The sequence below is a fragment of the Cryptotermes secundus genome, unplaced genomic scaffold (assembly GCF_002891405.2).
Source record: "Cryptotermes secundus unplaced genomic scaffold, Csec_1.0 scaffold66, whole genome shotgun sequence".
Classification (NCBI taxonomy): Eukaryota; Metazoa; Arthropoda; class Insecta; order Blattodea; family Kalotermitidae; genus Cryptotermes; species Cryptotermes secundus.
This window is the reverse complement of record NW_019731262.1, coordinates 930057-944192: the sequence shown is the minus strand read 5'-3', so window position 1 is coordinate 944192 and position 14136 is coordinate 930057. Positions and strand designations below refer to the sequence as shown.

Sequence of the window (14136 nt, the reverse complement as noted above, 5' to 3'; positions counted from 1 at the left end):
CAAGACGACTGAGGACAACCTGGCCAGAAGACTTATGTACCTAAAAGGTAGAGTACTGCCACTGGGCAGCTGCCGCCTTCACGACATAAACACCCATCGCATTTACTTACTACTTACAGCGGTTAAGTAGATTGTAAATTGACGTAAAAAAAATGTCGTGCAGTAAACGCTACGTGTATGAAACGATCAATACAGGATGATGTGAATAGACCTTTAAGATAACCGGTCTCGACCAAATTTCGAACTGAGCACCTCCTAGCCAAGAGTGTTACCGCTACTGTAACCCGCTCAGCCTTGGACTGTTGATAGCGCTCGTTATGACGTATATAAATAAATAGTGCAAAATAAGTAAATAATAAACGCGATTGCAATAATTGAACGTTATTGATTATCTGAAGTTATAACCTCTATATATGGTGTGAAAATTCCATGGAAAGCAAATCATATACCGTGCAAAGAACGGGTATTTCTGTTTGTTTTAAATATGTCTAAAACAGTGAATCCAAAAGCAGCGTCTAGTGGAAGCAGTCCTGTAATCAATAAAATGATCATGTTGATCAACATGTTCCTTCTGATATGTCATGTTTTCAGGGGTGCAAGCAGTTATGTAAGGAATCTTGCTATCTTCGTGGTCGTCTAAGTAATTATATAAGGAAATTGCTAACTTCACGGGCATCCGAATAGTTACTACTCTGTCCAAAAAGTATCCGACCTTGGGCCAGGGAAAAAAGTTCTGCATCTGGGTGGTTACAATACCTAATCGCCTTCTAAGTAGGCCCCTTGTGACTCCACTCACTTAGCCCAGCGGTCCTACCATGGCTGGAAGCAATTCTGGAAGGCTTCTTTTGGAATGGCGTGCAGCTGCACCGTCGCGTTCTGTATGATGTCCTCGCGGCTGTCAAAACGGCAGCCTTTAGCGGTGTCTTCAATGTCGGGAACAGCCAGAAATCACAAGGAGCCATGTCAGGAGAGTAGGGAGCCTGGCGAACCTGCGGAATGCCGTGCTTGGCCAGGAAACCCTGGATCAGGTGTGATGAATGAGCTGGGGCGTTGTCATGATGCAGCTGCCAGTTGCGTGCGTCCCACAGCTCTGGTCTCTTGCGCCAAACTGCATCACGAAGATGGCGGAGGACTTCTTGGTAGTACTCCTTATTGACAGTTTGGCCTAGTGGTGCGTACTCATGATGCACAACACCCCGGTAATCGAAAAAATCAGTCAGAATCACCTTCACATTGCTCCGAACCTGTCGTGCTCTTTTGGGCCTCGGGGATGTTGGATGCTTCCATTGTGACGCCTGGACCTTGGTTTCCGGGTCATACCCCAAGTTTCTGACAAAACTTAATGCAGTATCACTGCTCCAAGCGTTCTGTCATCTTGAGCGAAACGAGAATGCGACGAACACGTGTTACACCACTTCGCTATCTGGCAGCCACAGACGCATCCGGCAGTGCTGCGAGTCAGCAAAAAATCACGCATGCGCATGAAAGTCCCTTCTACCACTACGCTCAGTTTCCCCACCCCATTGGCCTTACTTACAGCGGAAAAAAATAAAGTCGGATACTTTTTGGACATACGGTATATAAAGAAATCTTGCTATCTTCATTCATGGGCATCCTAACAATGATATAAGGAAGCTTTTCCTTCTTTAAGGGCAGCCAAAGAGTTATGGAATGAAAGTTGCAATTTTCGGGGACGTCCAAACAATTATATAAGGAAATTGCTAACTTCATGAGCGTCCAAACAATTATAAGGAAGAAAGCAGTCTTCTGGGATGTGGCACCGTGCAGATGTGGTGTTAACCGACGTTTCGGAGGAACGTATCGCATCCATCTTCAGGGTAGAAGGAAAAATAAGAAAATTCGCAAGCGAAGAGACCGTGAGAACCGGTACAAGCAGACACCAGTCCTCCGAAACGTCGGTTAACACCACATCTACACGGTGCCATATCCCAGAAGACTGCTTTCTTCATAGTCACCGCCGTGAAAACCTCAAATCTGACATTATAAGGAAGCTTTGCCATCTCTAAGGGTTTCCGAACAGTTTCTGTATTGTTTGCGCGCCTCTGTTGATGCCTTGAGCACCGAAGCCCGTTGAGAAATGCATGGTCATTGCGGGACTGTGTAGTTGCCCGTTACAGTCACTGTGAATAGTGCAGCGATTGTAGTGACGGCTGTTAAACTGCGCCTAAAACGTAGCCGAAAATGAGACTATGAAATGAAGACCCGATCCATGCAGATGTCATGTTATTGATCGCGCCACTGGGACGCGGGAGAATGTGATACGACTGCAATGAAACGGAAGCTGAATGCTATCGAATTTCATAGACTGAATGTAATAGCCAGTCATCAGTATCCTTTGAAACTCGCTCTTCCCGCCCTCCGAACTGTGATACGTACCACGTGACCCTGTCTCCCATTCATCACATGTAAATGGCTGTGTCACTGGGTTCCGATATACCACAGCTGGAATGGGAGTCGTGACTCGGCTTGCAATCTTTTGTCTTATCATCTCTGTGTAGAATTATCAAGATTAAAATATCCCACTCTTTACATTGTCACGTGATTGCGTGACTATAAACGGGGATTGAATGTGTAATCGAATTTATTGGACTGTTATAAATTTGTGACTACACTTTACAAATCACTATCACACTTAATGCTATTCTCAGTCACGGTCTTGAGCTGCGCTCCTTGCTAACGTCTTCCAACAATGGACGTTCCTTTGCTCCCGACCTCACGTCCTCGCAGGCTGGCAACCATCTCACACCAACCTCCTCTCTTCTAACTGCCATCTCAAGACTCCCCCGTAATAGCAGCTCGTCCTCCACACATATCCTTGGCACGGATCACACAGAAAACACCTCTTTCACCAATTACTCCATTGTTGCGTGTTACACAGTCGTTACCTGGCAGTGGCTGTTTCTCTGGCTCTACAGTTCTTGCTTTGAGCAGATATGTCACATTATATAAAAGGCTTCTGTAAGGACGAGATCTATCATTGTCATTATGCAGTGTCGGGTTACGTCAGCAGCATGTCGCAGACATCGTGTCTTGACGCATGCCAGTGTGCGGCCTACCTTGCACGCCGGCCGGCTGCCCTTTACCCCCAGGTCGACCCCAGAGTCATAGCGCGGCTGGAAGATTTAGCTAAATAAAAATAATCCAAAATGCTGATAACATTTAATGCGGATATGTAAAAGGGACGGTCTACGATTGACTGTTTGTGCGTGTTATTCGTGGGAGTTTGTGATAAACATCGACATCGACACATTTGATAACATGTAGGACTGGAAACGGGTACGGGGAGAACAATAGCACGAAAGCTTATAGTAGCCTACAGAATTATGATTTCTTGTGGGATGTCACGCCATATTGCCCGGTGCCAAAGTGGACGGCGTTATAGCGTAGGAAAGTATAATCATGAAGTGCAAGATAAAGAAGTTAGGGGTGAAGGGCTTGGAAAGGAATGTGGTGAGGCATGGAAGGAGAAAGTCGTCGAAAGAGGGGTGAGATCAATATAGGGTTGAGGGCCTTCCCTTCACCCAAATTTAACACGACAGAGGGGTGAAGGGTGGATAGAATACCCAATTTCATTAGCTGTATCTGTGTGAAGCAGTTAGCTGCCAGATGCTAATGTTAATTATGTATCTCTGTTTCGCTCAAGAGTGTGGAATGAGTAGCGTTGAATTGTAAAGGTGGTGGGGGGGGGGGCGGAAGAAAGGAAGTTTTGTGTGAGAGAAGGAGAATCCAGGAAAGGGATAAAGCGGATGGTGCGTGGTGAAGAGATGAAGAGTTGGGGGTTAAAGGTATAGGAATAGAATTGGAAATTTATGGAGACAAGGGTGTGAACGATGAAAAGGGTTATCTTCGGGAGAAGGAAGGGTATTATTTCCCGAGGGAGCAGCGCAAAACTTGGTTCCATCTCCTGCGGGAAGAACACAAACTGAAGGATGTTTGAGAACATGGTGCTGAGGGTAATATTTGGTTCTAAGTGGGAGGAAATAACAGGAGGATAAAGAAAATGAGGTAAAGGTCACGCCATGAAGTCGTGTGGGGAAGTGGAAATATACAGGAGATGGACAAAAATATGGAAACACCTCGTGAAATGCATGCCTGATTTGAAGTGTTTATTTTAGCGACGTTTGTAGGTCACGCTGTCGTATCTGCCCAACCTGTACAACCTCCGCAATACGTTGCAAGCTTCATTTATGGAGAGACAGTGGTCTGTGCAATTTTTTGTGCATCACGTCAGAGCTAACAGAATTGGAACGCGGGCAAATTGTTGGGGCCCATGTGGTGGGTGCTTCCGTAACCAAGGTAGCCGAGGTTTTTGGTGTTTCGCGAGGCACAGTATCCAAGATTATGACCGCATACAGGAGGACTAAAAAAACCGCATCCGATAAACGCCAGCGTGGATGGAAATGTTTGTTGAGTGATCGAGACAGACGAACATTGCGTAGGATTGTGACGAAAAATAAGAAGACTACAGCTGCAGAAGTGACTGCTGAACTGAATGTCACGCTCACAAACCCTGTCAGCACAAAACAGTACGAAGGGAACTCTACAAGCAGGGTATTTCTGGATGAGCTGCAATTCCAAAGCCACTCATCAGTGATCAAAATGCCACTAAGAGGACAGTGTGTTGCCGAAGTCATAAAACCTGGACTATGGAGCAATGTAAGACGGTCATTTGGTCGGATGAGTCCACTTTCAGACTGTTTCCGACTTCTGGCCGAGTTTACATCTGGAGAACGCCATCCCAAGCTTACGATCCAGATTGTTTGCTGCCAAGAGTGAAACATGGTGGGGGTTCGATCATGGTATGGGCAGCCATATCGTGGTATTCTGTCGGACCCATCATTACCCTGCAAGGTCACGTCACTGCCAACGACTATGTGACCATTTTGGGCGACCAGGTCCATCCCATGGTGCAAACTTTGTTCCCTAATGGTGATGCCATTTACCAAGCCAACAGTGCCTGTGTTCACATAGCTCACATCGTCCAGGACTGGTTTTCTGAGCACTAAGATGAAGTGTCACGTTTGCCATGGCCCCCACAATCGCCAGATATCAATATTATCGAGCCTTTGTGGTCTATTTTGGAGATCAATCTGTGTGCGCGCTATCCACCTCCATCATCGATGATAACATGTTTTTCAGGAAGAATGGTACAAGATTCTCTTGCAAATCATACAGGACCTCTATTTATCCATTCCAAGGAGACTGCAAGCAGTTCTGCAAGCCAGAGGTTGTCCTACTCCATATTAGTCACGGTAATGTGTTTTTTGTTGGGTGTTTCCATATTTTTGTCCATCCCCTGTAGCTTCACGTATTCTTAACCTCTGCATTAGATGAAATTGAGTGGTCAGCTCCACGCCTCGGCACTGGTCCTTATGGAGAAGTATCTCTCCCCTCCCTGGAACCGAACACCGATTTCTCGGCTATTGGGCCCCTCAATATATCCATTGAGCTGTGAGGAGTTTCGTAACTTGTGATTTCCACCAGATTTTATTAGATTGGTCAAACGAATGAGGATAAAATGGGCAGGGCATGTAGCGAGCATGGAGCATATAAGAAATGGATACAGACTTTATTCAGAAAACCAGTAGGGAAGAGTCCACTTAGGAATGTATGTGTGGGTGAGAATAATATTAAAATGGGTGTCAGATAAATAATGTGTTATGTTGTGGCCTGGATTCATGTGGTGCAGGATAGGGGGGAAATTTCTTGAGCAGCTGAACCATTATCAGCAGGGCCCGGATTTTGATGACATGTCATCTTTTTTTCCTTGTATCCTATGCGATGCTCTTAAATATATAAATCTCGGATATGAGCTGCTGGTTACAGAAATTTAAATTTTGTAGGTAATTTCTTGTCATTTTTTGACATTTTTAGGTTTAAGGTCATTTTTTAATTTGGGGGGTAATTTTTTGGTTGGACTTTTAAGGGCATTTCATGTCATTTTTGACCATTTTAGGGAATTTTTCTTCATGTTTTCTGAAATGTGAATAACATGGAAGCGAAATGTTCTTTCTTTTCTCCTTTAGGTCATTTTTCTGGATTTTTTCGGTCATTTTATAGGTCATTTTTTAAAATATTCTCAGGTCATCAAAATCCGGGCCCTGATTATCAGCTTTGTTTATTTAAGGGTTGAGGGGAGGCCACGAAAGGAGCCGGTAGATGTGTATCACGAGGCTGCAGTTGTAATGCAGAATACCGCGACGCGGGTAGGGAATTGTTATCGAGTTGATGGTGCGGTTAACTCTTCACGTTCCCAGCGATAAGCGGCGTTATAAATGAAGCGAGATCTGTCAGCTCATGCAATTAATTGGATAGTATTTATCCCTGACTACGTTACCGGCCGGATTCAGTTTTAATCGGAAAACCAACAGATTGGGGAAGGGGGGACTGTGTGTAAGTCAGTCATTTTGAGTTCAGCCGACCTCAATCACACCTGAAGCTTACTCATTGAAGTGGTTGGCTTTGAGCTGAACCTGGGTTTGATCCCCTTCTGGGGCAGGGTTTTGTCGCTTCTCTGCCTCGTCCAGCCCGGGACTCCTTGCCCTGAGTATCAAGCTAGTTACTTGTTCTTCTGAGAACGCTATAGTCCATGATGAGTTCGGTCTCTTTTACGATTGCTCGTCATTGGTCCCTTCCATCCGGCTGCAATCGTTGAAACCTTCTCAACACTTAAGGCTTTTAACCGGGGTGGAGTTGTCAACCTCACGCCCAACTCCCAGCTTGAAGGACCGGGTTATCCCTTTTTATCTGACTCATCACTTTTTACCTGTCCGGCATGGGAGACCTTACCAGTAGGCCAAACTGACCACTCACCCCCGAAATTAAGAATCCGTGGACATATACCTCCCTGTGTCCTCATTTATTTATTTATGATTTATTTAACAACGCTCTAAGTAGCTCGGGTTATATGCGGTCCAATGTTAGGATAATTAATTTATTTCTTTTCGCTGTTTGTTTAACGACGCTTTCAGTATAGATGGTTGGATGATAGGATGACGAATGATAAATTGAAGAGGATTTTGGAGCAAGCTGTGTTGGCCTAGCCGAGATACTGTCCTAGAATTTTCCCTGTAGAAGCGAGGAAAACTAAAATACCTCGGTGAGAATAGACCAGACCCTCAGATTTCTCTCTCTATTTCAAGCTTTAACGGGCGTTTGCTAGTTTTTCGTAATAAACAGATATGGCTACGAAGAATACTATCTTCTGGGATACAGCACCGTGTAGTCCGGTGGAAGTCAACCGACGTTTCGGAGAAACGTCTCGCCTCCATCTTCAGGCTTGAATAAGCCGAGCAAGATACCAGCTGAAAGCAGGTGACAAGCCCAGTAATCGACACGCCGGAAATTTCGGATTATGTAGGAAACAGGAGGGAAATAGAAGAGTGGGCCTCAGTTCCCATTGGCTGCCCTGAGGGATAGAATGAACCCGCTGGGCTGTCACGCGACCACCGAGCGAACCAATAGGAGGCAAGAACACGAGTTTAGGATGTCCCTGAAAAAGAGCGGTTTTGCTGGTCTAGAAAAAAGACAGGAGGAAAAGTGTAAGGGTGTGTTGGGCAGGGAACCAACGTGTAAGAGAGAGAGAGGCCAAGTGAGTCTCAGGCATGGGATGGAGGACGAGGAAACAGCGTTCTATTCCAGAAGACAGTACTTTTCATAACTAATAAAATCCTACACAGATGTTGTTACCCTTAATAGAGACACGCTAAGTATTCTCTTGAGCGGTGACAAATACATTATTCACATCTTCTGGCTGCTAAAATCTAGAGGAAGCTATTCATGTTGGACCCAGTATTGATGGCTGTTGTACTGGCAGTTGCAGCTGGTCTGCAGACAACTCCTGCTGTCTGTCTTCTGCTCTTATCAGAAGGATGAGTGACCAAAGCCAGGTAAGTTTCTAACAGAATAATGCTCGGTGTCTCCATCCTTCCCCCGAAATAAAGGGCCGCAGACTTTCCCATCCCCGCTTTTCTGCTTCCCTTTATTGCTTCTCCCTCTCTTCAGCCCTGAGTAGATTTAGCATTTGAAGAGAAGTTTATCCCTTGTATGAAACGGCAACGTGTGTGTGGTTGCAGATACGCAGGATGGGACTGGCAGCGTCTTACGCTGGACGCCTAGGACTAACGGCGTGGCGCCGGAAGTCGACTTTGCTCGGCCTAGCAGCGGGCCTGGTACTGCTCGTCCTCTGCCTGCAATACAACACCGCATCTCGGTCTGACTCCGCCGTCAAGCCAGAAGATGGCATTCAAGAACCGACTTCAGGCAAAGATGACAAATCACCACTCCAGAGAACTTTACGTAATCATCAGGAAGGTAGAAACAGTGATACCCTAGGGAAAGTTAGTAATGATCTCCAGTTACCTCGTGTTCCCGACCCAGAAGGAGGTGGCAACTTGCTGGAGGACAATGCAGATGATTTGAAGCGAAGTATCGGTGGTGAGAACGTTAAGTTCGTGCAGGCAGAGGGTAAGGAGGCCGTAGTGACGTCATCACACGAAACTGTACCAGGCAAACATCAGTTTCCTTCGAAGGCACGTATACCAATGGAGCAGCCAGCGCGTGAAGACGTGGCAGCGAGGAAGGCGTCCGTGGAGCAGTTGGACGTAGACGTCCAGCGGGCCGTTGTGGAGGTGTCGACCTCAGGACCGCAGTCAGTAATGCAGTACAATAGCTATGACCAGCAGGGCCTCTACCAGATGGGAATCCCATACGTTAACCTCGACCCCAGGAAGCCTTACGTTCCCGAGCAGCGGCTGGTGCATTTTGACTTAAAGGGGGCGCCACCTAAGGTGAGTTTTCTATAATCANGGGGGGGGGGGGGGGGGGGGGGGAGGCGTGAAGCGGTTGGAGAAAAAATAAAAATTATTAATGTCAGATGCAGTTGGAATAATTCCTGCTTAGCTGCCTTTAGTCATCTCTTCCGGAAGCACACGTCAGAATTGTTGATCCAGATATTTATAAAAATTCGAGGGAATAGAATTCAACATGTGTCGGCATTATTCGTGACCATTTTCATTTTAGAAATTCGAACTTTTCACGAACCGTGTTGATATGCTACTAATTACGAATTAGTTGATCATAAACAGTAACAATACTCAGAATTACTGGGGTTTTGGACTCGTTCAATCGCCCGGAATTGTAANGGAAACAGAAAACGCGAAGATCCCGAAACTGCATTTATTTCCGTCTTCAGGTGAGGAAGGAAGACACCTACTCAGTTGGGCTCCTTAGAGAGAGCTAATCTCAATCACTGGGCCCAACTGAGTAGGTGTCTTCCTTCCTCACCTGAAGACGGAAATCCAGTTTCAGAAACGTCGTGTTTTCTATTTTCTAGAATTCCGGACGATGGAAGAAGTCCAAAAACCCAGTAATTCTGAGTTATCCACCATCGTCAGAACCCTTTAGAATCTACTGGTAATAATACTGATAAAGGTTACATTTATTTCAAGAAAGAGAATGGGGGTCAGGAAGGTTTGGTGAGATCCATAAAGGGGAATCGTGTCAAAAAATTAGGTATCCCCTCATATGAAATACCTTTGACGGTGCGTCGTCGTCAGATAGCGACGTGGACTTGTTGGGGCCTGAGGAGTGGCGTGACGCCGTGAGGGCAAATCAAGTTCTAGTATTAAATTGAAATTGATTTTTTTTTGCCCTACGTAATCAACTCTTCCGCAAGAAGCCGTTAGAATTATTAATCCAAATATTGTAATAACTGAGATATTAGATTGCAGCATTTGTCGGACACTATTAGTCACCAAAGTCATGTAGAATTTCAATTTTGAAATTACGGATTTCTACTCACAGCTTTGGTAAGGGAGCTAGGGCCCCCGTACAACAGCCAATTTCCCTCTTTTCGGATGTGGAACGTTACTGAACAGTGTTTTGTTATCCGCCGTTTGTTACTACAGCGTTAGGTGTGTTGGACCACCGTATATTTTGTTTCGGATGTTGTTTGAGTAGGCTGAACACGTTTTCACATTGCCGGGGGGGAGGGCATTGAGACCTCTCACAGGAGTTACATTTCCTGCTTATGGAGATGGAAACTGGGCGAGACACATGAAAGGGCCCTAGAAATAAATGTGTGTGTGTGTATGTATGAATGCGCCCGCCAACTTTTGCGGGTAGAGGGTGTCGTTTGGTCAGCGCAACGAATTCCCACTGCCGTTAGTCTCGGTTTTCTAGACCGGAGCCGCTATTTCCTTGAAATAGCTCCTCAAGTATCCTCACGAGGCTGAGTGGACCCCGGTCCAGACTCACTACTTCTCAGAAAATCTGGTAGCGTCGGGAGTCGAACCTGGGACCTCTGGATCTGTAGCCAAGAACTCTGACCACTAGACCACAGAGGCCACAAACTTCGCCGACAAGCGGCGGTCACTCGGTCGATATACTTCGCTTGCGGACTAAAACCAAGGAACTTGTTTGTTTTGTGTGTGTGTGTGTGTGTGTGTGTTATGTTTCGACGTGGGGAGCCAACCTGTGGAGTGGAATGGAATGACAATACGACAGGAGCTGTAATAGCAAATAACGAGTAGCCGTCTGGGAGAGCGGTTGCTCCGAATTGTCAAGGTAATCATGTGATTGGACGGAACATAAAGAGCAGAGTTTAACTTCAGCGACAGCTAGTTGCAGTTACTCAAGAGATTAAGGATTGCTGTCTTCTGACGCCGTGTAGTTGGACAGAAAGTTATTATCAACATCCGTGAGGGACCTATTGCTNCTGGGAATATACAGGCCCGGAAATATTTCTGTTTACGGCGGGGAAAATGAAATGTTTCTCACTAACTCCTTACCACTTTCTCTTCTCTTTGCCTCTCTCTGTTTGTCTCATTCGTTTACTCTTCAAAAGTGTTACCAAAACGGGATAACGCAGCGGTAACACTCATATTCGGGAGGTCCTCTATACGAATCCCGACTGGGACGTGGATTATGCTGACTGATTTGATGGGTTTCTTCAGTCCTTCCAGGCAGATGCAGGAATATCTCGACTAAGCTGCGAATGCTTCCCTCCAAATCTTTTCCAATTCATCGTTCATCTGGTGCTAGACGAGTGTAGCTACTCATCGCATACTAAAATAACCCTTCATGCCCCAAAATATTGAAGTGGAGTGCTTACTACAGACGTTTGTCGAGAATCCTTTTGGTTATACAGTGTGGTTTGTTTTGCAGGTGAGTTACTTGAAGCGTCTGTTTCCATTGATACGCGAGCTCGGCGCCACGGGCGTCCTGCTTGAATGGGAGGACATGTTCCCCTTCACCGGCCCCCTTTCGTCGATCGCTGCTGGCAACGCTTATTCCCGTCGAGATGTGGAGGAAATCCTAACCGCAGCCCGCGGATCCGAGCTTGAGGTCATACCCTTGGTGCAGACTTTTGGACACGTCGAGTTCGCGCTCAAGCATCCGGAATTCTCCGGGCTCCGAGAGGTTCCAGAATCTCCACAAGCGCTTTGCCCCTCCCTGAACGCCTCAATGGACTTTGTGGAGAAGATGATTGAACAGGCAAGTTTATTTTATTTGTTTAACGACGCTTTCACTGGCTCACGTTATGTATTGTCAAATGATAGGATGATCTTTGAGTTCAGATCTAAGGCTGGAGGCGGTGTATACAGACTGAGCTTTTCCCTGATCTTCCTCAGTCCCTCGAGACAAATACCAGGATTGTTCCTCCAGTTAGGCCACAACCTCTTCCTCCCATTCGTTAACCAATCATCAAGCAGTCACTGTATACTCCAGAGCTGCTGCTAGCATCATTATATCAGAGTATAAATGTCAAGTCTGTATGCTTCATTAAGCACCACGTCATTAAGACGTATGGGGCAGTGGAGATGTAGCTGCGTGCATTCTTGACCTCTGTACTAGAGGGAGGTGTGGCCTGTTTCATGCTCCTGCCGCTATATCCCCACAGAAGGAGACCCCAGTACTTTTTGGATTGGAGGCTGGTGCTGCCCCAGGGCCGGTCTGGACACTGTGGAATAGAGCGAAATCTCTTGCCCCTGCCTGGAGTCGAACCCCCCGGCCATCCGGCCCATAGTCGATTACTGTAGTGACTGAGCTACCACACTTCATAATAAAAGCATAAAGGACCTGAAAATTTACTATTCTGTGTAGTGTCTGGCCAAGTTCTGAGGCAGAGATGAAGCCCCCAACTTAAAGATTGAGGATGTGATAATGTGCTGCCTGGTCAAAGCTGTGGCACAACTCGGAGGGAGGGGAGTGATAGATGAGTATGGAGCAATTGTGGAGTGATCATTAGCAGGGGAAAATCAGTGCCACTAGATAAAACAGCATTCTCATAGAAATCCCAAAGTGAGGAGCCAGCTTCTAACCCTGAAGCTATAAATAAAATAACTATGGTGCCATCTTGCGCCTCTGTGTTCTGTGACAGGTGATGGAACTTCACCAGGGTGCCCGGTTCCTTCACATTGGCTGTGATGAGGTGTTCCAGATGGGGGAGTGTCGCCGCTGTCGTTCCCAGATGCGAGAAACTTTATTCCTGTCACATGTTGCCCGTGTCGCCAGCTTTGTGCGCAGTCGCTATGGTGCAGTCACTCCCATTATCTGGGACGATATGCTGCGGCACCTTTCACCACAGAGTCTCGATGAATTCCACATGGGAGAACTCGTGGAACCCATGGTAAGAAATTTTAAGTGTATGAGATTTTACATTCTCATAATGGACAGTATTTAGACAAAATTTTTCTGTGATGTAATGCCATATAATTTTGTAGATTGGTGCCACCATTTTGGAGAAACTTGCCATTTCTGTCTCCATCATCTTCCCAGAAACAAAACAGGCACGTGAGATCACAGTGGTGTCTGTGTGTGTCCCCTTTCAACTTTTGAACAGTTTGACTGATTTTCATGAAACTTGGTATGAATGTAATGGTACTGGAGGCTACTACAACCCCATACTGCTAATAAATTGTAGGAAACATATGCAAGTGTTGTTAAGGTCATTTTTGTAGACTGTGTGGAATGAGATAGTGGCTGCACAGTCATTTTCTTAATCTTAAGTTTGACGAAGATAGCTAATGAACCCTTGAAAACAGGCATGTGAAGTCTGGTTGTAAGGCAACGACTGTAAACATGGCAGTGATGCAAAACTTTGAGGTTATATCTGGGAAATTATACACAGTAAGTTTTCTTTTCCAAAAATAAAATAAAATACCAACAATAACAATAATAATAGTAATGATGATGATGATATATCTGAAGCACTAGAAACCTATGCAGTATGGAAGTGCCAGTATGCTTGACGAATCCTGAATGGGACTGCTTGTTATTGGTTTAGATTTATATTTATTTTGTTCCACATCCTTTCAAGTTCATTATTTGCTGATTATCTCACCACTTGATGATATATAGTGCGAACTGTTGACAGCATCGTCAGGTAAGCCATAAATAAACTGTGTCAGATCAGTAATTTGTCTGCCTCAGGTCTGGGTCTATGCTGAGGATGTGTACCGCTTTGTCCCGACTATGGTATGGGAGAAATTTGCATCCGTGTTCCCCTACGTGTGGACGGCAAGCGCCTTCAAGGGTGCCTTTGGAGAGACACTGTACATACCGAATGTGAAGAGACATCTGGAGAACAATCTTCGATGGCTTGAAGTTATGAGCGCTGAGGGGCCCAAATTCAAGGGCGGCATCAGAGGTCTCGCTATCACCGGCTGGCAGAGGTGAGTCTCGTCTATGATTACAGACTAACGTATTGTTATATGTTTTGAAGTTTCCCCGGTAGTAGTTGATCAGACAGGCCGCACTATCAGTTAGTCGCTGGCTTCCCACCGCGGCGGCCCGTGTTCCATCCCGGGTCTGGTCAAGTGGGATTTGTGGTGGACAAAGTGGCGCTGGGGCAGTTTTTCTTTGAGTACTTCAGTTTCCCCTGTCAACCTGCATTCCACCAATTGCTCCACAATTACCCTCACCTATCATCTGGGCCTGGTACTGTAGGCCAGAAGTGGCCGCAGTACAAGGGACTTTGTCCCATCCCACTAGCAATAATAAAAAAAAATTGATCAGACAGGGCTTCTGGATTGTGACAGCCTGGAGCCATCTATGAGGAACATTCTGTTTCCATCTTCAGGGTTGAAGTGTGCAGGATGAGAAACTGGTTGG

General features: G+C 45.9%; 1 protein-coding gene across 3 annotated transcripts in view; it reads left to right on the top strand.

The window, feature by feature from the left end:
• Positions 1 to 14136, top strand: part of LOC111866689 (hexosaminidase D) — a 119591-nt gene that overhangs the window by 96339 nt on the left and 9116 nt on the right. For all 3 annotated transcript variants that reach the window (XM_023855874.2, XM_023855873.2, XM_023855875.2), the window contains 4 exons: positions 8097 to 8810; positions 11188 to 11517; positions 12404 to 12652; positions 13456 to 13697. In XM_023855874.2, coding sequence (XP_023711642.1) covers positions 8106 to 8810; positions 11188 to 11517; positions 12404 to 12652; positions 13456 to 13697 — 1526 coding nt within the window. In that variant the 5' untranslated portion in view covers positions 8097 to 8105. The remainder of the gene's footprint in view (positions 1 to 8096; positions 8811 to 11187; positions 11518 to 12403; positions 12653 to 13455; positions 13698 to 14136) is intronic.